Here is a 24601-nt window from a genome sequence, read left to right as displayed (position 1 = left end):
GTAGAGGTTATTAAGATAAGCGAAATAAGTCAGAGAGGTAAAATTATAATATGATCTCACTGATTTGAGGAATTTGACAAACAAGACAGAGGATCATAGGGGCAGGGAGTGAAAAATGAAACAAGATGAAACCAGGGAGGGAGACAGACCATAAGAGACTTAATCTCAGGAAACAAACAGAGGGTTGCTGGAGCGGAGGAGGGTGGGAGGGGTGGGGTGGCTGCGTGGACATTGGGGAGGGGATGTGCTATGGTGAGTGCCGTGAATTGTGTAACACTGATGAATCACAGACCTGTACCCCTGAAACCAATAGTACATTATATGTTAAATATATATATAAAAAATCTAATTTTGTCATCGCTCTTCCTTTCCATCATATAGGTCCTAATTTCATATGCAGTCTATTTCCTTCACATTTTACACTCCAGAAATAAAAAATGCTCTAGGGCCCCAAACTTCCCAGGGCAAACACCTCCCCAGGGCTTTGCCTTCTTTAGGGCCGAACTCTAGGAGGTGCCATTGCCAGGGACCTCCAGGAGGGGGCACGCAAGGAAAGAGGGCGCAGGAATCCTCTACTGAAGCTGGGCGGGCATTGGGAATTGGTGCCAAATGCTGTTTTGATCGTGTGTTTTTTGCAGTTATCTGGGACCCGTTACCATGGATAGCCAAGAGGTAGTGCAGGGTTTATCCAAGAAGAAAGGAGGGAAAGAGAGAGAGAGAGAACGGAGTGGAGTGGAGGAAGGGAGGAAGAGAGAGGGAGAAGGAGGAGGAGGAGACAGAAAGGAAGAAAGGCAGGAGGGAAGGAAAGCAGGAAGGCAGGAAGGATGGAAACAAGGAAGGAAGGAGGGAAGGAGGGAAGGAGGTGAGAATCTAACAACATGCGCTGGTCAGCAGCTCCTTCTCTCTCAGGGTGATGACAGAAGCCAGGTTAGGAAAGGGGTGGAGAAAGGGGAGCAAGAAGAGGGGGGAGGTGGGGGGAGGGAAGGAGGATGTGAGACTCAGTCTGAGAAATGAAAAAAAAAAAGCAACCCTTTCTGGTGGCCTCCACGCAGCCTCCCCAAACGCAGCACACCCAGCTGTGGGCGAGGACCCAGACACCCTGGTGCTGAGTGGAGAGGCTGCGTTCCAGAAGAACTAAAGAAGGACAAATAAAGCCATGGTGAGCTTCTCAGCCTCAAAGATTTCCAGGTGCTCAGATAGAATCCCCTTGGGATTGCAAAGACAGATGGCAAAGGACAAGAAACGAGACACTTCATTTTTGTTTTAACAAAGCCAAGAATTAAAAATGCTGAGTCTAAAGGGTGCTTCTAGAATCTTTCATCTCAGATGTGCTGATTTCTCCTCATTGACTTGTTTCTGGTGAGATCCTTGAGGAAATTCTATCTTGTTGAAATAGGCAGTTTTGCAGCTAAACACTGGGGCTACCTGAGAGGCAATAAATTCAGAAGATATGGTTTTAAGGTGGGTAGAGAACTTGTGGTCTGGATTCTGCAAAATGTATTTCTTTTTAAATTGAAAAAGAAATGAACTGCTTTTCTTTACTGGTGCCCAGCTAGCTAATACTTTTTAAGTATTCGAAGCATTGAACCATTGTAATCTAGTTTAAGATTTTAGCATTTTAATCTCAGACATCAATAATTCATTAAACAACAAAGAACACTTTAAGGGGCACCTGGGTTGCTCAGTGGGTTAAAGCCTCTGCCTTCAGCTAGCAGCATAATCTCAGGGTCCTGGGATGGAGCCCCGCATCAGGCTCTCTGCTTGGCAGCAAGCCTGCTTCCCCCTCTCTCTCTGCCTGCTTCTCTGCCTACTTGTGATCTCTGTCTGTCAGATAAATAAATAAATAAAACCTTAAAAAAATAAAATAGTTTCATCTAACAACTCAGCGGAAAGTACAAAAATTATTGAAACGTAGAAAAGAATCAGGGTAGTAATAATCAGCAACCTGAGGCTAAAAGGTAAAGGTGGAAAAAAAGCAACAAAAGAAAAGCTACAACTCTGTAACGGTTTTGAAGCAAATTTAATGCTACTTTTTTCATGCACATCTAAGAAACCTCTCACTTCAGACAGGGTTCGTGAGTAGAGGTATTTTATTTTGAATTCTAAGAAGGTTGCAACCCCCTTCTTAAGGTGCTGTAAACTTGCAATTTAAGAATATAAATCTAACTATAATTCTGTATTTTCTTTGCAGATATTTCCATGGAGATGTCACGGCTTTCAGAGGGGTTCGCGGCCTTCCGTCAAGGTGTGGGTCTGGGCCGTGCTCTGCTGCGGTATGTGACGGTATTTGTTTATTGCTAAGCCCTTCTTTAACTTGTGCTTAGTCTCCTTAAATATCCCCTGAGTGCATGCAATTGTAGGGAAGATTATGAGGTAGATAGTTGTTAGTTCTATCCTTTTTATGAACATGTTTTTCTTCCTGTTACTTTTAGTACCTCCCCCAGAAACCTCCTAACCCTGACACACCTTTGTTGGATGGTCTAGATCTTGATAATTCCACAAAAGTCTTAATTACGAAGAAATAAAGTCAATTAAGAAATATCTGATGGGACATTTACAGTCCATACCAAATATTTAGCAGGGAACTTTCTTTCTTTTTTCTTTTTTTTTAAGATTTTAATTTCCAAGTAATCTCTACACCCAACATGGGGTTTGAACTCAAAGCCCAAGGTCGAGAGTATCACATGACTTCCAACTCAGCCAGCTGGGTGCTCGGTGCTCTTGTTTTCCTTCAGTAGTTTAGTGCACATCAGCATCATTTCTACAATGAAAGTGTGAGCTCCTGAAGGTCAGAATATATATCACTTAAATTAACCTTTAAATTTAATTTTGAATATATTTATCAATTTGTACATATTAATGTATAATGTATTTATTATATATTAATAATATATTAATTTAGTGATAATATAGAATATATTTATTATATTATACAATATATTAACATATATTAAATTTATATATAAATGTAATTTTAAATATGTATATTTATTTTAAATATATATATGCATATATATATTTCTTCTCCCATTGGTGTGGTGAGTTTTTATGTCTGATTCTTGAAGATTCTCCAGCACTTGTTTTGAACCTTCTTTCCCCTTCCTAAGTAAGCTAGTGCTTCTTACCCCCAGCTTAGATTTTGAGCTCTGGCCAAGCAAATGTGCTTTTCTCTGCCCCTGACACATTCCTTACTCCATGTGTACCTCATGTCACCTGCAAAGCTAGTGCTCTTTTCATTCAACAAATGTTTTTACAAGTCCCTCTGATGTGTCAGACACTGTTCTAGGCCCTGGGGATACAGCACCGAACCAAACAGTTTCTTCCCTCTTAGAACTTATATCCTGATAGAATGTTCCTTCAAAACTTTGTTCCAAATGTGTATTTTGTTACATTCTTCACTCATTAATCATATCTGTTTCTCAGTTCTCTGTTCAATTCTGGTATGTTTAATTGGATCAAGATTAATTATGTTTTCTTTACGTCTGTTATTCCTTGTCCAGAATCTTTAGGAGACTGTGAAGATTGGATCTATGTTTTCTTTGGTATTTCTCCATGGCTTTTGCCCTACACAATGAAAACTCAATAGATATTGATGGCCACAAAAACATTTACCTTAACGGTAACACAGTGTTTCACATAGATCATACCATGCTTTGAATGGCATATAATACCATGGGGTCATTGCGTAATTATGTGTTTGTTTCAGTCTTGTCAAAGCCCTTATATTTGAAGCACCCTATGATTATTAAACACCATCAGCTGAGTATCCTTGTGTACAGAACACGATCTAAATAAATTTCATAATCCTGCAGCATTTAGTTTTGTAAATTACTCTTTTTTTAAAAAATAGTTTTTTTTTAATAGCTTAAGCTATGTATGGAGGATTTCCCAAAAGTTGCTCTTCCTGTGGTAAAAGATTACCTTTTTGTTATGAAAGAGAATACTTAAAGTATGTTGTTATTCCTGTCCTCATATTACTTCTCCCATAGAAACATAAATGTTAGCTTTTAGGAAATTATCCCACGATAAAAAGGAGTGGGCAATACATTTTAAGGATATATAATTATACAGAAATAGAAAAAGAAATATGGATTTCTAAAATATGGTGATTAAATTTCACGTGGAAGAATTTTGGGGAAAAATGAGGTTACGAAACAAAATCTTAGAAGCTACCAAATTTGTCTAAAATAGAGAAGTGAGCAGAAAGTATTACATATTACTGTGAAAAGTGACTAGGAGCCAAAGGTCTAGGTTCTACCTCAAATCTGCAAATGACTGATTCTGTGGTCTTCGTGTTGTCATCTTTAAGTGGCAAGCTCAGTCTGGATTACTTCTCGCTTCTTTTCAGCTGTAACTGTGAGCCTGTATAATTCACACTCATGTCTTGCAGATTTCCTTGCACGTGATGGAACCAATGGCTGGACTTACCACTATTCTGAAAAACCCATGAACTGGGCAAAGGCTAGAAGGTACTGCCAAGAAAATTACACAGATTTAGTTGCCATACAAAACAAGGGGGAAATTGAGTACCTGGAGAGGACACTTCCCTTCATCAACACTTACTACTGGATAGGAATCCGGAAGGTAGAAGGTATATGGACTTGGGTGGGAACCAACAAGTCTCTTACCAAAGAAGCAGAGAACTGGGGAAATGGAGAGCCCAACAACAGGAAGTCCAAAGAGGACTGTGTGGAGATCTACATCAAGAGGGTCAAAGATGCAGGAAAGTGGAATGATGACTCCTGCTACAAACAAAAGAGAGCCCTCTGTTACACAGGTAAGGAGGGGCCAAAGTGGGGAGAACGATGGGACTCATCCCAGAGGGATGGTAGGGAGGGAAGCAGCTTCCAGCACATTCTAAAAATAAGTCCAGTCCTCTAAAAAAAGAATAATAAAATAAAAATCAGGTCCTCTCTGTGCATTTTTGGTGTGTGAGGCTGCTCCTAACACCCAGAAATAACACCTCGAAATCCACTTCTGTCAGTATGTAAGTGTGTGTAAGAAGTAAGGCAGGGAAGTGGAAGCAGAGATGGATCTGGCCGGGAGTTCCGGCTCACGTGACCTGTTTCCTCGCTGTAAGGTCGGGGCTTTATGCTCATGCCTCCTTCTTGACTTAATGTTATATCCTTCCATAGCACGAAATACTGCTGTGTTTCATTATTTGTGGAGGATGGAAATTTCTGTTTTCAGCTCCAAAACAGCCAGTGTTTTCCCAAGTCATATGTCAACAGTGAAAACACAGTTCATTTGCTCTCTTGCATATTGGGCTCTCTACTGATTTAGCAAGTGCAGACTTCTTTCTTTCTCTAGTACTTTCTATAAAGGAAGGGATTGCCAGGCATACTGCAGAAATGGTTGAGGCTAGGTCATCACTAACCGACTTAAAACATTTAAAACAAAGCGATTCCAAGGGTTTCAGAGTACAACACTAAGTTTCCCCAAAATGCTATAGAGTATTGGCGTTGGCAAATTCATTCTATGCCTATGTCTGTGGCTATACGGCCGGCATATCCCATAAATTAAAAGATTCTAGCATATGGTTTTATTGCAAAACAGCTACAAATGTGCAAATAAACCTTTTCTGTTCATTCAAATAGTTGCAGCCAAAAACTTACCTATACCTGAAGAAATGACTATGAGGACTAAGAAGTAATCATGTTAAAATAATTTATTTCTGGCCCCCGCCCCCCCCCCTTAAAGCTTCTTGTCAGCCCTGGTCATGCAGCAACCATGGAGAGTGCGTGGAAACCATCAATAATTCCACCTGCAGCTGTGATGTGGGCTTCTACGGGTCTCAGTGTCAATTTGGTAAGCCCCTTCCTGACTTGATTCTTGCTGTGTCTAGTCCCAGGGGTCCCTGTAGCTTGTGGAGGTTGACTGGGACAAAATGATACTAGCCATTCCGAGAAATGAGAACTTTCGATCAGAAGAATATGCTTGCACAATGTGGTTATGTTTCCTGAATGGTTTCATAAGTCAGCATGAAACTTCAGTCCGCTTCTAACAAACCGCCCAAAGAAGGCAGTTGGTCAATTCCTGTTCTTAGGGGACTCAATCCTGCCAACTTGTCGGTTTCATTAGAAGTCGAAACCTTGAAAGAAACATTGCCATTTATAGTTAGGAGGGTAAATTACCTATTAGGTAATCTTAATTTCTGTGTAGTCCTCAAAATTATGACAGGGCGAGGCTGAAAAGAAAAGTTCACATAATGATACAAAATATAGGTGAGAGAAATATGGTAATAAATCCAACACATTTATTTGGGCTATGATTTTGGGGGATAGAAAAGCAAATCTATTATAGATTCTGCCCATAAAGGATTTGCAATTAGCTAGTGGAAGTTATATATGCTCATAATTTCATTTGATGGAAAGCAAGGTAAGTTGGAATTAAGTACCTAATGAAAGAATCTGGCCTTTATTTGACAGCAGGAGGCCACTTAGTATCTTAACACCTGCATTTGGGCACTATTCCTAGAAGCAATGTGTAAGATGGACTGGAGAACAGAAAGAGAAGATGGACAGAATCAGTAGGAGTCTACTGAAATCATTCACAGTCATGGTGATAGAAACAGAAAGCAAGGAGTACATAGACTCAAAGTCAAGGAGTCTTTGACCCAGTCAACTCACTACTGAAAGAAATATCAAATCCTTTGATTGATATTGATTGAGTTTCAAAACTATGATTGAAGCATCTGGTGCACAGTATAGAAAATTATAAGAAGAGAAAAGCAATGTCTGTAAAGGGTAAAGAATTAAAGCCAAAATAAATTTCAATGTTAACCAACCGGAATAGGTCTTACTCATTTCACTCAATTCTTACCCAATACTTTCACTCTACTGCTGAAGTTTATTTTTATTATTTATTTATTTATTTATTTATCCTTAATATTTTTATATTTTATTTTTTAAATTCTTACATCATTGGCATGTCCATTTCACTCTCTTTCAAACGTTTTACTTTTTTTTTTTTTTTGGTCTCAGCTTTCATTTTATCATTCTTTTCTGGCCTTCTTTCTACCTCTAATCATTTCTCCTTGTGTTTCTTCATGGGCACTTACTTGCCCAAGCCCTTATGCTACCATTATTTCTCATTTTATGTCATTCTGTCTTTCGTCCAGGGATTCTACATGACCCCACTTTGGTTAAACTTACCATCTTCTGTGGACTCACAAATTCATGTGAGCTTTGGACTGACAAATCTTTGTCCAGCCCTAAATTCCAAATATGCTAAGCATATCTTTTGCGATGCCCCAAAGATTATAAAATCAGTTGTCCCAGCCAGCTTTCCTTTTTGTGTTTCTATCTCATTATGGGGCACCACCATTTACATGAGTACTCTGGTATGAAACTCATTCACCTCCCTTTACATTTATGCAGAGTAACACAATGCTCATTTTTATAACTTACTGTTTCTCTAATTTCCTCCTATGTATCAATGCTGCTACTAGTGCCCCCATTCCTCCTAGATGATTGCTTTAATTTCTTAGTTGAGTTTTACCAGGTTAAATTAGCTCCACTTAAAAATACTGTTCATACTATAGGTAGGCTGATTAATCAAAAACAATCAAATGAACATCACACATATATCCACCTTTTAATTTCTAACTATTGTTTGTCCTACAGGATGAAACCTGAACTTCTCAAACTTAGAGAAATGCTTAATACATAATAGGTACTCATTTAATGCCTGAAAAAAGATAACAGCATTTTGCCTTAGCTCCTACCTTTCTTTCTTTCTTTCTTTCTTTCTTTCTTTCTTTCTTTATTTGACAGACAGAGATCACAAGTAGGCAGAGAGGCAGGCAGAGAGGGAGGAGGGGAAGCAGGCTCCTCGCTGAGCAGAGAGCCCGATGCGGGGCTCGATCCCAGGACCCTGGGACCATGACCTGAGCTGAAGGCAGAGGCTTTACCTCACTGACCCACCCAGGCGCCCCTTCCACCTTTCTTTCTAATCTCATTGACATCATCCCCTGCATCCTCTTTCCTTCTAGTAACATCACAAAGCTTGTTCTCCACACTTTTCATGTGTGCTTCGTATCCCACTGACTTGCTCATGGTTTTCTCTCTCATTTTGACATGGCTATCACACCTGTTCATCTTTAAGACATAGTTCAGGAACCATTTTTTTCCCCAGAACGCTTTCTTTGGACCCTAAGGCAAACTAAGTCTCCCTATTCCCTGTTTCAATTGCTGCACATGTTTCTTTCTTGTTTGCCCCACATTCGTTGGAGTCATCCATGCGCTTGTCTGTAGTCCCTGGGAGACTGACGCTTGAGATCAGTAAGTACTATTTACTGCTTCCTATGGCAGATTGAGACTAGGCCTGGAGTATATTAGGCATGTGCTTACAGGTCTGAGTTAAATTGGAGAAAGTAAGTTAATTTGGACTTGTACTGTATATGGAAAATATAAAAATTTTCTCATGCTTCTAGTCCATTCTTCATTGAAATCTCAAAACTAAGGTCACAATGATGGCTCAAATGTGATCATCAATAGGACACAAGACTTGAAGTACTTCCTCAAATGGCACGGCAGGCCCTACAAATGTGAAATCACTATTTCTAAGGCTCAGTTTGGTCTACTGTGAACCACAAGTCAGGGACATAGTCTCTGAAGGGGCTGAAGGTAGGACCTAGAAAGGGTGAAGACAGACTCAAGGCTGATGCTTCCTAAAGCCTCCCCACTCTTTTCCACATCTCCTGCTCCGAGCATTCTAATATACCTAGGAACTCTGATGTGACAGCTATTTCCAAACTAGCTAATCATTCCCATGTAAACCTATGTAGTTTTAAACATTCAGATAATGCCAACAATAATAAAAAGAGTTAGCTTAGTGTTTAATTAGGACTTCCTATGAACCAGGTTCTCTTCTAAGGCCTTGACTTACAGTAGATCTTTTAATTTCCACCCCAGCTCTAGGAAGTTAATAGAGTCATTATGATTACTCTTTCTTCCTTCTTTTTTTTTTAAGATTTTATTTGTTTATTTGAGAGAGTGAGAGAGCATGAGCAGGGAGTGGGGGAGAGGCAGAGGGAGAGGGAGAAGCAGGCTCCCCACTGAGCAAGGAGTCTGATGTGGACTTGATCCCAGGACCCTGGGGTCGCAACCTGAGCCAAAGGCAGAGGCTTAACCCACTGAGCCACCCAGGAGCCCATGATTCCTCTTTCACAGATGAAGAGACCGAACCTGGAAGGGTTAATTCACCGTGTGCCAAGGCAGAGCTAGGAGTTAAACCCAGACATCAAGTCCTCTTCACACCAGCCAGTACTGTTTCTTTTCTTACTGCAGTGATTCAGTGTGAGCCTTTGGAAGCCCCTGATTTGGGGACCATAGACTGTCATCACCCCCTGGGGAACTTCAGCTATTCCTCCAGGTGCACCTTCAACTGCTCTGAGGGAACAGAGCTCATTGGGATTGAGGAAACCACTTGTGGACCTTCTGGAAACTGGTCATCTCAAGAACCAAACTGTGAAGGTGAGTAACTCTTCAAACCAGAGGTTTTGTCATGGCCTCCTTTGGTTTATGGACTAAGAAAATGCAGTAGAGATTTGCTAAGAAGTCTCTGTCCTCTTTGGAACACAGTTTAATCTAACTTAGATCATACTGTGATATTTTTTAAAGGGATTATTGTTGCTTAAATTGAAAAGAAAAACCACAAACAAAAAAACAACCAAATACCTCTGAAACCATCTCACAGTATATACACAATTTTCAATAATACATGGTGTGGCTGTGAAGTGTGTAGGCCTGATGATTCACTGACCTGTACCCCTGGGGCAAATAATACAGTAAATGTTGATAAAAATAATTAATAAAAATAATAATATGTGGTGTGATTATACTGTTTTATTTTAGTTTTCTCATTGTCATGGCATAAATTGTCAGTCTTGTTGAACCTCAGTTAAATGTTGGTTGTTCTGTCCTCTCAGTAACCCTTTTTTTGTGTCATCTTATTGAACACCAACCACATTCCTTCCCAGGGGGTTGACAGTTTTGGTGTTCTGGTTTTGGGGGGTTTTGCTGTTGTTTTGTTTTAAAGTGGGCTCCACGCCCTGTGTACTCAACATAGGGCTTGAACTCACAACCCTGACTGAGACCAAGACCTGAGCTGAGACTAAGAGTCAGACACTTAACCACCCAAGCCACCCAGGTGCCTCAGTAGGGTTTTTGATTGTTTTATTTGGTTTATTCTTAAAATCATTTTTACCTTTCCTCCTCTGTGAACTCTCAGGGGAATAACAGCTGCTGTGAAAAACACACTCTCTCTCTCTCTCTCTCTCTCTCTCTCTCTATTTTTTTTTCATTTGAAATATGGTGGGTTTTTCTTTTTTAACCTTCAAGAAGACTATCCCTATATGGGAGAAAACTGGTGGCGTCTGAACTTGTGAAGTTTTGGTTACACTTTCTACATTTATGCAGTGGATTCACAATTTTAACTGGCTTAATTCTCAAAAAGTTATCAAAATCACATTGAAATCATAGAACTAAGTTGAACGACCTGCTGAATTTTATAAAAGTTGAGTGACTCGCCTCAGAGAATTGGGGTGTTTGTCAACACTGCTTGCTTTAGATCAAGTGACAGGGTGGGAATGCTGTGCCCTCACTGAGCACATTCCCTGACTGTCCATCTCCATGTCATGTCCAAGGCCATGTAGCATGGTACCCTTCCAGCAGTGCTGGAGAATTACCAGGACTGGGGCAGCAACAACTCTACCCTCTGCCACCTTCCCCCCAGCAAGGGCTGTCAGTGCCCCTGGCTTCCCCTCTGACTCACCACTCTCCATCACCATCAGGAAAATAAAGTCTGGGAGCAGCATTATCAGAACTAACTTTTTAGAGATAATAAATGTCTAGATTCAGCCAGGTGGTTCCACAGTTGAGTCAAGAGACTTTGGTTAAAAACTTTTGGTCAAGGGAGGGTCTCTGCTCAGAAATACTCAGAAATACTTTCCTTTTTCATCGAAGTGATTCAGTGTGAGCTTTGGGGGCCCCTAATTTGGGGGCCATGTAAGGTAGTCACCCCTTGGGGAACTTCAGCTCTACCTTCGCGTGCACCCTCAACTGCTCAGAAGGAACGGAGTTAATTGGGGAGAGGAAAGCTCTTTGTGGATCATCTGAAATCTGGTCAAGCCCTAGTCCAAAATGTCAAAGTGAATAAATTTGTCCTGATATAATGAATATTTAAAAATGGAACTGCTAAATGATAAGAGAGTGGGGAAGAGAGATTAAACCTTTAAATTTCATTGTTAAGTGTGTATGGCCTAAAGATAAATTTGTACACATTAATTTACTGTAAAATCCTGGGCTGTTCTTATGTCTTCCTTCAATGACAGCCTTTTCTCTCTTCAGCTGATTTTCAACTCCTATCTTAACAGCTAGGCACTAGATGCTTAGTGTTAGATGTTCCTATCTTAACAGCTAGGCACTGTCTCTGACTTATTTCTTACTCATTCTTCCATTTCACTACTATCTCATTTCCATTCGTCCATTTAAATGTCTCTACAAAGGTCACCAGTGACCCCCTAATGCCCAAAATAGCAGATATTTCTCCATTATCACTAAGCTGATGCCTTCCTAATCTGTGTATGAGAAGGACCATGTCTTCCTCGTTTCCATGGACCGCCCCCCCCCACTCAACACAGTGCCCATGCTAAATAAGGTGAATTAAAAAGTTGTCCTCTGTTTGGGTCATCTGGGAACTTGAGCCTATTTTCTATTATACATTTGGGTGTGAAGGTAGATGTACCTTGGAAAGATTCATCAAAGTAACACGAAGAATAAGGGACACAGACATTCTACTAATATATAAAAGTACATTTATTTGATCGGTGGTAACAGAACATAGTTTTTTCATATGGGTAGTTTTTCAATAAAAGTTCCCAAATAAACTCAGCTCACTCTTTCAAGAGGATAGAGGTGTATCCATCTACTTATGTGTAAAGGAACTAGAAATACGTGGTAAGTCCACATCACTTGAAAGACAGTTTAGTGTAGGTCCTTGCCATGCAAACAAGTACATTTGTTTGCACAGCTGTCTCAAAATCAAAGCATTAATACTTTCCATTGACAGACAGTTTACCTGCTTCAGATCACTGGCTTTTATGTTTCTTGAAGTCACACTAGACAGGTTAGGTCTTCCCAGCATCGTTGAGTCCCAACTATTGAACAAGGTCATGGAAATAAATACAACGATGACCACTTTTTGCCAAGATTTTTAGGTACTTCTTCTGGGAGTTCCATGAACTGCAAATCTGGAGATTAAGAGTTTATAGGCATTGGGGTAGAAAAGCTTGTCTTGTCTCTCCCTCTGCTGGAGACTCGTCTTGGTCCTTCCCACGCCAGTGTCCTCACCTGTCAAATGACGTCACGTGGGCTCTTACTAGGAGATGTGGGGAGGAACAAAGCCTAACGTCATGAGGTGCTCTGAGTGAGTACTGCCGTGGTCTCATGCTCTGTATCTCTCTTTCAGAAGTGGACAGAAGCTTCTCAATGATCAAGGAAGGCGACTATAATCCTATCTTCATTCCAGTGGCAGTCATGGTTACTGCTTTTGCTGGGCTGGCATTTATCATTTGGCTGGCAAGAAGATTAAAGAAAGGTATGTGAGTTCACCTTCACAGGAAAGTAATACAATTCAAAGTGGAAAAAATTACAGAAACCCACAGGAAATTAAGTATGATCAGTTCAGCTGAAGTAGGATACCAAGTTCTGTGTCCTGTTGCCAGCATCCCTGGGGGTGTGTGAAACAGCCCATGCACACTTCCATGAAAACAAGTTGGCTGATTTGTGCTTATCCTCTGACAAACCTTTTAAAAATAGCTACTGTCTTCAAGGTACCGTGCCAGGGTGATAACAGACAAATGAGATATTTTAATGGTTCTTTGCTCTTCTTTAATTCTGAAAAAAGGATGCATCATCTCTGTCCTCTAAGACCCTAAATGTCTTTGATCTCAGTGCTACAATTCCACTAGAGAAGGAATCTAATGACCAATAAGGTTTTTAAGGCACTGTTCCCCAAAACCTGAGTCACATACCTGTCTGGCTTCTGACGTGTGGGAATTGCATTGTCCCTGGAAAGAAACCCTTATGTTTTCTTCCCAATGTCTATTCACTGAGGATACAGCTTTAACCCGCTGCACAGCATTCTCTCCCCTCCCCACCCCGACTCCGGCCTGGGGAATAAGGAGGGCTGTTTGAGAAGCTGCAGCTTGGAACAATACATGGCACAGGCCTGGGGAAAAACAACAGCCCCGCTCCCCTCACCTCCCCGCAAGTGTGCCCAAACCCCAAACCGGGACCCACTTGCTGGTCACAGGCCCACAGTCTGCGGCAGGCCCAGAGTGTGCACCGCCACGGCAGGCCAAACTTACCCGGCAGAAACCTTTAAGACTAGGAAGTTCAGGGACAAGACCAGCTTTTGAGCTCTCGCTGCTTTAAGTTTAGAGGCCACCGGTGACCTCGAAATAACTGCTAACCAGCTGTTTGGTGTTGCCTTTCTATGGAGTCAGTTCATCGCCATTTTAATTTTCCTTCCATCGATTCTTTACTCTGTATTCTGCTCGGTGAGTGCGGTCTATAAGCGCTGCCCCTCACCCATCCTCACCGCCAGTGGCAAGAATATTTACTACCCAACCCTAATGGTCTTCTCCTGTGATCTGATCTTTCGTCCCCAATTTAAGAATGACACTAGATTAGTTTTATAACCGACCCAGAAAGATGATGGAAGTGGACACTGTTGACATGCAAGCACTTCCTTAGGGCCAAGGGAGGGCACCAAGCAGTTCAAATGTCTCTGCTCCTGCTCTTGGGAATTCTGCTAAGACTGGATCCCATCATCGTACAGTACAATATGACGCACTCAAGTACTACTCTAAGGCATGGGAAGAAAGAGGGTTTTTTTTCTCCCACCACTGATGATCTTTTCCACTGAGACTCCAAAGCCTGACCCCAGTAGTCCTCTTGAAGGGTAGAGAATACAGTGGCCCACTACACACAGCCCTCTGGGAGACGGGGGCTGTTCTCTAAACAACCTTTAAGGATTTGGGGGCTGTGAGTCACCTTATTAAGGAGCATAGTCCCAAATTCCAAAGTCTTTTAATAACTGTTAGTAGAATCAAAAGACCAGAGTGAAGTCACTTGCATTCAGTAGCAGGGTGTGGGGTGCAGGGCGGGGGTTGGCTGGCAAAGGTGGTTCTCTCAGCAGGGGTGAGAACAGCAGGGGGTTGTTTTTACACTTTTTTACGTTGGTGTCATTTCTGTACAAGATCTCAAACTGATAACGTGAAAACTACATGCCCCTGCTGTGGGATTAAGTGTGGGGCAAACAGGAAACAGATAACGGGCAGTGAGGCTAGATACACGTATGCCAGCAAAGAGAACAGAAGCCCCAAAAATCACTCACTCTGTAGGGGAGTCGGGTGCCTTTAATGTAGCATTTTAAAAGACTTCATCTGAGGAACGTCTTCTGCTAGCTCCAATTTTCAAGTGACTTCATCTTCCAAAGATTGCAATTGTCACTTAGTTCTTTGCAACAAGAAGAATGTTTTTACTATAGAAAACGGTGTTAGGGTGATGGTTAGGTTCCCAGGCTAACCACCCCCCCCCCGAGCTTTTCTGACAGTGTAGCTGACACATTTACAAGAAAAAAAGTTAAATGCAGTAAATCTCATGTGTATAATAGTTATCACTCCAAGGATGTCACAGGTGTTTGGGGTTCAGCAAGCTGGAAAAAGAAGAATATTTAAGACCTAGTTACCCAGTGAAGCGACTGTATTCTTGACTCATGTCCTGTCCTCGGAGAAATCTACTAAAACTACAGTTTGGCACCTGCCCTAATTGTCTTGATATCCAGGTTTTGCTCCATTGTTCTGGAAGAGAAATAAATCCAGGCTCCAGAAATGCATGTCCCTCTGAATGGGCTTGCCTAGAAACACGTTTGTCCCCTAGATAATCATTCTCTCACGAGTCATTATCATTGCCCCCTTTGGTAAATAAGGAAACTGAGGCAGGGGTTTTAAGGTCAGATGTCTCACATCCCATGTTGGCAGGGGCCAGAATCAGAGATCAGATCCCAACCCTCACAGGACCTCAACACTGGCAGTCTTCAGATTAATGAGGCTCTATGTTTTCTCTTAGTTGGAAGAATTCCCCACCCAAACCAACCCACAGGGTTAGAATAGGACACGAAACTGAACACGTGCCCCTTAGTTCCTTTTTCTTCAAGCAGACCTCTCTCAGTAGTAACAGATTCTTGCCCGCGTATTGTTATGTGTGTCGTTGGTCCTAAAAGGAAAATGTATTTATATGAAGATAAACAAACAGAGCCTGAAGTTAGCTCAGATTTCATTCTCCTTGGTCAAATGTATTCAGCCCATGTTATCAGAAGGCTGAATTTTGGAGGAAATGTGTAAAAGAGTAAAGCCTAACATTTTAAATGCTTAAAACAACATCTGAGCACTGTGTGTGTGGTAGGCCCTGGCCCAAATACTTGGAATACATTTTATTTTACCGACTCGGTGTGGAAGATGTGGTTATCACGCTCCTTCCCCAGATGGAGGAACTGTGGCCGGAGAGACTAAGCCGCTATCCGGACACAGCACAGCTGATAAAGCGGGTTCGCATCCAGACTGGATGATTCTAGAGCTTCACGTAATCACCACAGAAGCACAGTGCTTCCCAGTGATTTGTTTCTCAAAAAGATATTTTTTTTCTTTTTTTGCTTTTATTTCCTCTGGAGTCTAACTCTGCAGTTTGTTCATTAATCTACTTAGTTACACCCTTTTGTCTTCGGAAACAATGTAAGATGGTTTATGAAATGCATTCCACATAGTAAGTTAAAAATCAGTTTAAAAATAGGTAAGAAAAGGAAGGCTAAAATTTAGGGCATAAAAAGAAGTTGGAGCAAGAGGTGGAGTTGGGACACAAGAAGGTAGGTCATGAAATCCTGTACATTTGCTAGGAAAGGGTCTTAGCTCAGGGTCTGGTTCCCGGCAGCCAATCAGAGAACGGAGCGTAACTGGTCATGATGTCCCTGTGTTTGTAAGGTTAAAAACACATCAGTTACTCAGATGAGTGAGTAATTCCTACCACTGGGACCCAAGTGAAATTTCTTTGTGGATTCTCCCAGACGAGGTGGTGTGAGATGTAATGACACATACTTCCAGCCCCCAAGTCTCTCAGGGGGGAATCTGAAGGTGGGCTGAGATGGCAGGCGGGAGGGGCTAAGCATGTGCCTGGGTGGGGCGGGTCTGCCCGTCCGGCAGGCAGATGGAACGAGACTTCTGTCTTTACGACCAGCAGAGAGGAGGAGAGGGAATGCAGAAGCATCTGTGTCAATGTGTCTGTCGAGCACGAGTACACACCACTGTTTGAATTAGCACGCAGAGCCGGCATCTCAAATCTCCTTACACACAGATGGGGTTCACCAACAAATATGCAATACACCCCAAAAGCCAATTTTGGGAATGGGACTCTGGCTTGTTCTTACTTTAAAAAAAAAAGGAACTATCTGCTCTCGCTGATGCCATTTTTCTGTTTCTTCTATTTTTAGGTAAAGAGTCCAGGGAAAGGTAAGTTTCATCAGCGAGAAGTTTCTACATCTGTTGATCTTTTCTCCACCTTCCTTGAGATACTTCCTGTTACAGTCAGACATGTCAACTCCTTGGTAGCTACCTGAGGTCTCACTCAAATGCGGTTTCCGTATAAAGTGATAATCTACTAGCCTCTTTTAAAAACTGTGCTTCTGGCTTCTATGTGTGTGAGTGGTTTTGCTTTAGGGTCAAGGGATTAGAATGAATGAATGAATGAATGAACAAATGATGCCCTGTTAAGAAAGGACAGCTACATGAAGGGAGCTCTTTCTGATAATCCCTGCATTTTCTGTAAGGATTGGAAGCACGATGATGTGTCTCTTCTTGTCCTAGAAAAATATAATGGCAATACCAAATACAGTGTTTGTGAAACATTCATCAAGCATTTATTGAGAAACCAATAAATCCTAGGCCCTAAGAAGGTATAATTCTGGACCCCAGGCCTCCGCGCCTGGTACAGGAAAGTAAATGACTACTTCTCTGATAAGCGTTGACCTTCAGAAACGTGGAAGAGGTGGGGAACATGAATTCTGCCTGTGGCTTCCCCAGTGAGGCAGTTTCTTTTAGCCTGGTCTTGGCCCTCAGACTCTTAACTACAGGGAACAAACTGAGGGCTGCTGGAGGGGACAGGGGTGGGAGGAGATGGGGTAACTGGGTGACAGGCATTAAGGAAGCACATGTGATATAATGAGCACGGGATGTTGTAGGCAACTGATGCATCACTAAATTCTACTCTATATGTCAACTAAATTGAATTAAAAAATTTTTTTTAAATTTATTTGACAGACAGAGATCACAGTAGGCAGAGAGGCAGGCAGAGAGAGAGGGAGAAGCAGGCTCCCCACTGAGCAGAGAGCCCCATGTGGGGCTCGATCCTAGGACTCTGGGATCATGACCTGAGCCGAAGACAGAGGCTTTAACCCACTGAGCCACCCAGGCGCCCCTAAATTGAATTTAAATAAAATACTAAAAAATGAGAAATGGGGGAGATATAAGGCAACATAAGCCAGATCATAACTTATAAGCCCTATTAAGGAGGTCTTTGGGGGTAAAGCAGGTGAATGCCGTGCTGAAATTTTCACCTTACAAGGATCATTCTGCAAATAGGGGAGCTGGGTGAGCCCGGAGGCAAAGAGCAGTTCTGGAGGCACTTGAAGTTATTTGGTTAAAGCTGATGGTTCCCATCTAGAGAAAGAACAGTGAGTTTGAGTTCTGAGGTAAGAGGTAAAATCAAGTGAATGTGGTAATTAATTGGCAAAGTGAGAGAGACAAGAATCAAAGAGGTCATCACGGATTTGGTCAGGAACGGTGGGTGGTTACTGTCTGTTCTATCCTATTTGCTGAGAAGGGGACACAGAAGAATGAGAAGTGAAGGTGGAGGTGAAGGGCACAGGTTCGGTTCTGTCTGGGTTGAGCTTTCGGCATCTGGGGCTCACCCACAGTTCATTGGTTCAGTTTGTTGCACAGCGGCCACCTTGGGGCAGGAGAGTGGATTTGGGGGTTTTCACATTCCAGGAGGTTAACTGCTTTTTTGGGAGCAGGTCCAGTCATCTGGGTAGCACGTGGAGTGGGAGAACAGAAGAGGTTGGGGGAGAGGGGGCGGGAACCCGGGGGACATGTGTATTGAAAGGATTGATGAAGGAAAGGGCATGGGGAGAAGTTGCCGGAGAGGCAGAAGGAAGATGAGGAGAGTCTGGGTCATGAATGCCAAGGAAAGAAGGAAGTAGAAATGGTTTCCAGGGCTGCTGGGAGAACCAGTGAGTTCCCACTGGATGTAACAAGGGTATCAGTGCAGAGACTGTTCTGTGTTTGAGGTCGTGACCGAAGTCTGAGAGCCAGGCTGGAGGGTTCAGTGGGGGTGAGGAAGTGGAGACAGAGCAGTAGGCCATGTCTTTCTAAAAGCTTGGCTAGATGAGACAGGAAGTGGAGGACTGGATAGGGACATCGGGTTAGTGGAGGTGCTTACGTTCTAGTTTATTTTATTGTCCTATCTTCTGTTCAGTGCTGTAAATGGGGAACTAGGCCCTTCTCTGGGCTGGGCTGCCTATCTCTGTGGGCAGGAAATCCACAAGATGTAGAGATTTCTTTCATGCTCACACCCATTGAGTGAAAGTCTTTCCTGGCACAATCCACCCAGAGCTGTTTTCTCATCACAGGAACCACCTGTTTTTTAATTGTCACTAGATGGAAGCAGACCAGTTCAACTTTTTAGAAGATTTTGGGGGACAGGAAGAGAGGCTGGCAGGAAGAGTATTAGCATTAAGTTAATTACCACACTCAGCTAACTGCCGTACAAAGTGTAATGGCTCACTGATCCTGACAATGAATCAGTCAATAGCTGTTTATGGCGTACTTTTGTGTTGGAACAATGCTAAGCTTGACTGAGACACCAGCAGGACTAAGTCCTTGGCCCTGACCTCAAGGAGATTTTTATCTAGTTGAGTAGTGAAGACAAAAATAAATAAAAAATTATTTTCAGAAAAATATAAGGCAGAGGATGGTGATGGACAATGAACTCTGTGTTAAAGGACTTTTTCAATACAGAAAATCTTACCAAGAAGGTGGACCCTGGGTTGGCTTTGAAGAATGGATGGCATTTAGGTGAATGGTGAGAAGCAGGGCAGAAGGACTACAGGGAAATGATTTAAACATGCTAAGGCATGGGGCTGGCACAGGGTGTTCAGGGGGCAGTTCAGGGTGCAGAGGAGCTGTGAATAGAAGCTGGAAAGGAAAGTTGGCCCCATCAAGGTAGGTCCTGAATGCATTGCCAGATGTTCTAGGAGGATCTAGCCAAGGAGCATTATTTGCCCAGGTGCCTTGAGACAACTCTCATTTATTGACCAAGGTGACTTCAATTCATAGAATTATAAAATTTTAGGTATTAAAGTGATCTTGATGGACATTATGATCCAACTCTCTTTATAACTGAGCTAGTTAAGTCACGTTCCCATTGGCCCTGAGCTAGTGACATGGTTAAGATTATTGTAAACCTTTATGAAGCATCAATTCCACACTGCACACTGCTCTGGGTGTTGTAGGTGTCTGAAATCCTTCCATGTTGCCTACAAGTCTGGGTGGGGAGAAGTACTATTAATACTCTCATTTTTCGGGTAAAGGAACAGAGGCAAAGAGAAACAAAATGTCTAGTCTGAGGTCGTGAATGAATGACAAAGCTGAGATTTGTACCCACCTGGATCCAAAGGTCACACTCTTCATCCTTATGCTTCTTGAACTCTGGACTCACTGATAAGAATCCTGAGTCCCAGACACCCTCCTCCCCCAGCAATGTGATGATGTTTCTCCCTGAAACCATTTGTGATGGCACCGAGGACAGGTGGGACGGAAGAAGCAGAACGTCTTTCTAAAACAAGCCAAACATAAAATGAGAACCATCACACTAAACACTGGAGCGTTGTTTCTAGAGCTCTGGTGCCAACCCACACAGCCCTGGGTACTTCTTCTTCAAAGCTCTTCACCGGTGAATGACCGACTCCTAGGGCACCTGTGGTTTCAGTTCTTGCCGGGTTATTTTTACTGTTCTGCAAATTGGTTCTGTTTACCACCTCATTTGGTTTCCAGTGTCTAAATTCTGCCAGGGTAAAAGCTACACCCAAGACACACAGGGAGATACGATGCCAACCTCAGTGGAGGGCATATGTGAATTTTGTTTTCAGAAACATTTTTATCTCTGTGTCGGCAAGCGCGTTTGCAGCTGCTGAACCGTGGTCTGCCCTGGAAGGTCATCATGAGAGCAGAGTCTCAAAATCCAGTTCTCCCTTGGAAAGGTGCTAATAAGACCCGCTCTATTTGGTTTTTCCTCCTCCACCCCTTCCCCCTCCCCTGCAAGAAGGAGACAACGGTGTCACACACACAAAAAGGTGTCGTTTATTTCATGAAACTAGATTCGTCTCCATTTCCTTAACTCATGGCCCACCAGAATCAGGCATTTAGAATCACCACCGTACCTTGCGTGAGTTTTGATTTTTCTCTAATTTCCCTTTTTATTTGAGCATTGTCATCTTCTACCGCTTTTCCTTGACTGCCCGCTGCTCAGAATCTATCTAAAATGCCCCTCATACTCATCCGATCTGAAAACAAAGGCTGTGCCCCAGAAACGCCTTCAGGTGTGGTGCATGGACCAGCAGCGTGGACATCACCAGGGCACTGTGAGAACGGCAGCATCTCGGGCCCCACCCGGACCTACCTAATCAGTCTGCATTTTCACGCCGCCTCTGGGTGGAAGCGCCCGCAAGTGTGAGAAGCGTTGCTCTACGGTTTGCTTCTCATTCCTTTGCTTTAGTGAATGTCTTGTCCAAACCTGCCTGAAATGCATTTCCTTCACTCCTCTTCTGACCTTTGACCACCGTTCAGTTTTGCAGTTTTTAAGCTCCTTATTTTAATTTCTGTTCCCCTGTTTTTCTTTCAGTGTCAATGATCCGTATTAAAGCACCCTTCGTGGAAGAAAATTCTTTGGCTGCTCAGGTGTTACTGGACCCTTCGGATCCGTCCCCAGAACGTATCGCGTGGTGTGGAAGATCAAGTGCGTCTGTTTCGCGGCATCTGGAAAGATTTCGGCGAGACTGGCAAGCTCTTTCTGCTCCCACTGTGCCCCTCACCCACCCTGCAGCCCCGGCTCTGGCTGTGCGTTATATAGCTCAGTGTTTTATTCTCTTTTTCATGGACCATGGGGGAGAGGATTGCTATGGAATGTAAAGATGTCCGGTTTTGCTCTCTGTCCTGACTCCATTTCCAGTTCTAATTCCACGCTGTACCTGCTGACCTTAAATACAGTGGAAACCTGACCCATGTGTTCCTACTGCCTCTGATTACTTGCAAGTTTTATCACCCTCGCCCTCCAGTGCCTCTAGGGGTGCATTCTTAGACATAAGTTCATAAAAGTGCTGTTGTTCTTGCTTTCCAACTCCAACAGGGTAATGGGGTTCAGCTCCAAACAGAGAACGTCCTGCTTGTATCGTAGCCTCACCTTCTGGAAATGAAGGTCATCCTATTTAACTGCCTCCACACCCCCCACCTTCTGCCCCCCATTCCGTCTCTTGTTCCCAGCTGGCTGGCTTCCGCATGGAGCATCTCATGAGGACCAAATCAAAAGAGAGAAGAGTGAGATAGCCTGCACTGATATTTTAAATTTATTTTTTATTCTTTGGTTTTCAGTGTTGCTCTTTGTACTGGACCCCCCCCAAGATATCTTGTATTTGATGCTTTTTTTTTTTTTTTAGTGACCACTCTATTAATTTAAAAAAATCCCCAGACTACTAACTGCAGACTACTAGCTGCTGACATCTTTGATATCAGGTTGAATGAGTGGAGCGAGATTCCTCCCACCCTAACCTTCTTAGAGATCTACTGAGATTCTCTGGATCTTGAAGATCCATTTCAGTCACCCCTGCCCCCAACTTCTTTCATAACTAGCCCTCTCACAGCGGGTCCACACCTGTGGCCTCCTGCTTCTAGATTGTCTACAACATGCAGTTTTGTGCTTAGTTGTTTTTTTTCTAACACTACCTGAAAGTCATCATGTGTATGTTTTCTCCCAGTGACATTCTACCTTCCTTATTTGGGATCAAGGTGATGCTGGCCTCATAAAATGAGTTTGGAAGTTTTCCTTCCATTTCTATTTTTTGGAACAGTTTCAGGTGAATAGGAATTACTTCTTCTTTAAATGTTTGGTAGAATTCCCCCGGGAAGCCGTCTGGCCCTGGGCTTTTGTTTGGAGATTTTTAATGACTGTTTCAATCTCCTTACTGGTTATGGGTCTGTTCAGGCTTTCTATTTCTTCCTGGTTCAGTTGTGGTAGTTTATATGTTTCTAGGAATGCATCCATTTCTTCCAGATTGTCAAATTTGTTGGCGTAGAGTTGCTCATAGTATGTTCTTATAATAGTTTGTATTTCTTTGGTGTTAGTTGTGATCGCTCCTCTTTCATTCATGATTTTATTTATTTGGGTCCTTTCTCTTTTCTTTTTGATAAGTCTGGCTAGGGGTTTATCAATTTTATTAATTCTTTCAAAGAACCAGCTCCTAGTTTCATTGATTTGTTCTATTGTTTTTTTGGTTTCTATTTCATTGATTTCTGCTCTGATCTTTATGATTTCTCTTCTCCTGCTGGGCTTAGGCTTTCTTTCTTGTTCTTTCTCCAGCTCCTTTAGGGTTAGGGTTATGAACCTGAGACCTTTCTTGTTTCTTGAGAAAGGCTTGTACCGCTATATATTTTCCTCTCAGGACTGCCTTTGTTGTGTCCCACAGATTTTGAACCGTTGTGTTTTCATTATCATTTGTTTCCATGATTTTTTTCAATTCTTCTTTAATTTCCTGGTTGACCCATTCATTCTTTAGAAGGATGCTGTTTAGGGGCGCCTGGGTGGCTCAGCCGAAGCCACTGCCTTCGGCTCAGGTCATGATCTCAGGGTCCTGGGATCGAGTCCCACGTCGGGCTCTCTGCTCAGCAGGGAGCCTGCTTCCCCCACCCCCTCTCTGCCTGCCTCTCCGTCTACTTGTGATTTCTCTCTGTCAAATAAATAAATAAAATCTTTAAAAAAAAATAAAAAAAAAAAGAAGGATGCTGTTTAGTCTCCATGTATTTGTGTTCTTTCCAAACTTCCTCTTGTGGTTGAGTTCTAGCTTCAGAGCATTGTGGTCTGAAAATATGCAGGGAATGATCCCAATCTTTTGATACCGGTTGAGTCCTGATTTAGGACCGAGGATGTGATCTATTCTGGAGAATGTTCCATGTGCACTAGAGAAGAATGTATATTCTGTTGCTTTGGGATGAAATGTTCTGAATATATCTGTGATGTCCATCTGGTCCAGTGTGTCGTTTAAGGCCTTTATTTCCTTGTTGATCTTTTGCTTGGATGATCTGTCCATTTCAGTGAGGGGAATGTTAAAGTCCCCTACTATTATTGTATTATTGTTGATGTCTTTCTTTGATTTTGTTATTAATTGGTTTATATAGTTGGCTGCTCCCACGTTGGGGGCATAGACATTGAAAATTGTTAGATCTTCTTGTTGGTCAGACCCTTTGAGTATGATATAGTGTCCTTCCTCATCTCTTACTATAGTCTTTGGCTTAAAATCTAATTGATCTGATATAAGTATTGCCACTCCTGCTTTCTTCTGACGTCCATTATCTACCTTCCTTAAAGGCACAGATTGTGTAGGAGCAAACAGTGTGCGGCTGGTATGAGTGGCTGCAGGATCTCTCTCCATGCATGTGATGACCCAAGCAGACACTCATCCAATGTGGCTAACTTCTTTCAACAGGATAGAGACCTGGTAAAAGCCAGTTGAAATCCCATCTTGCCCCATGGCCAGGTGTTACTGGATATATATATATATATTTATATATATAAATGATATATAATTTGTATGAATATACAAATATATAATTTGTATGAAATTATATATAATTAATAATTAATATTAGTTAATAATTAATAAAATATAATTTCATACAAAATTATACATGTTATGGTCATGATTTTTTGGTAATGATTATATTTTGTTTTCTTGAATGCATCTCAGATCCTACTTTACAATATGAGCTGTTGCCAAAAATTTCTCCGTGTTCTACACTATGAATCTAGGCTATATTATTTACATTCATGTAGCTTAAGATACATCCTTTAGAGTTGTACAGTGCACAACCTGTACAAACTCACACAGCAGCCCTAGTGTTATTTCTTGGAAATAAGGTGTAGTTAGACTAAAAAACACAGTCCTTAGTTGAGCCTAAGGCTACTATGAGATCCTAGGAAATATGTCATGCTATATCTGTTAGATAAAGATTCATAACATTCATAAAAAATAAATAAGGGTTCATAAGATAAATTTTTCCAAAGACCATGGTTTAGCCTCCCTGAGACTTAGTTTCCTGTTTCCTTACCTATAACATAATGAAACATGCCTTCTTTACCTCCCGGGGTTATTGCGATGATTGAGTCAGGTATGAACTTGTTTTGTGAATGGAACCTTAAATTTAGATTGCTTTCCA

The 24601-nt window shown here is 42.1% G+C and overlaps 1 protein-coding gene across 2 annotated transcripts; it reads left to right on the top strand.

The window, feature by feature from the left end:
* Nucleotides 1–963: 963 nt before the first annotated feature.
* On the top strand, nucleotides 964–21393 carry SELL (selectin L). Of its 2 annotated transcripts, none has more exons than XM_044266273.1 (8): nucleotides 964–1159; nucleotides 2192–2273; nucleotides 4391–4777; nucleotides 5701–5808; nucleotides 9291–9476; nucleotides 12475–12600; nucleotides 16552–16570; nucleotides 21018–21393. In XM_044266273.1, the coding sequence occupies exons 1-8, from the start codon at nucleotides 1157–1159 to the stop codon at nucleotides 21034–21036; spliced, it is 930 nt and encodes a 309-aa protein (XP_044122208.1). In that variant the 5' UTR covers nucleotides 964–1156; the 3' UTR covers nucleotides 21037–21393. The 2 variants fall into 2 exon arrangements, with proteins under 2 accessions (XP_044122208.1, XP_044122207.1); XM_044266272.1 differs by having other exon boundaries at nucleotides 12472–12600.
* Nucleotides 21394–24601: the final 3208 nt, after the last annotated feature.

This window comes from Neovison vison, chromosome 10, assembly GCF_020171115.1.
Source record: "Neovison vison isolate M4711 chromosome 10, ASM_NN_V1, whole genome shotgun sequence".
Taxonomy (NCBI): Eukaryota; Metazoa; Chordata; class Mammalia; order Carnivora; family Mustelidae; genus Neogale; species Neogale vison.
The sequence above is the reverse complement of the archived record's forward strand: the minus strand, read 5'-3'. Positions and strand labels throughout refer to the sequence as shown.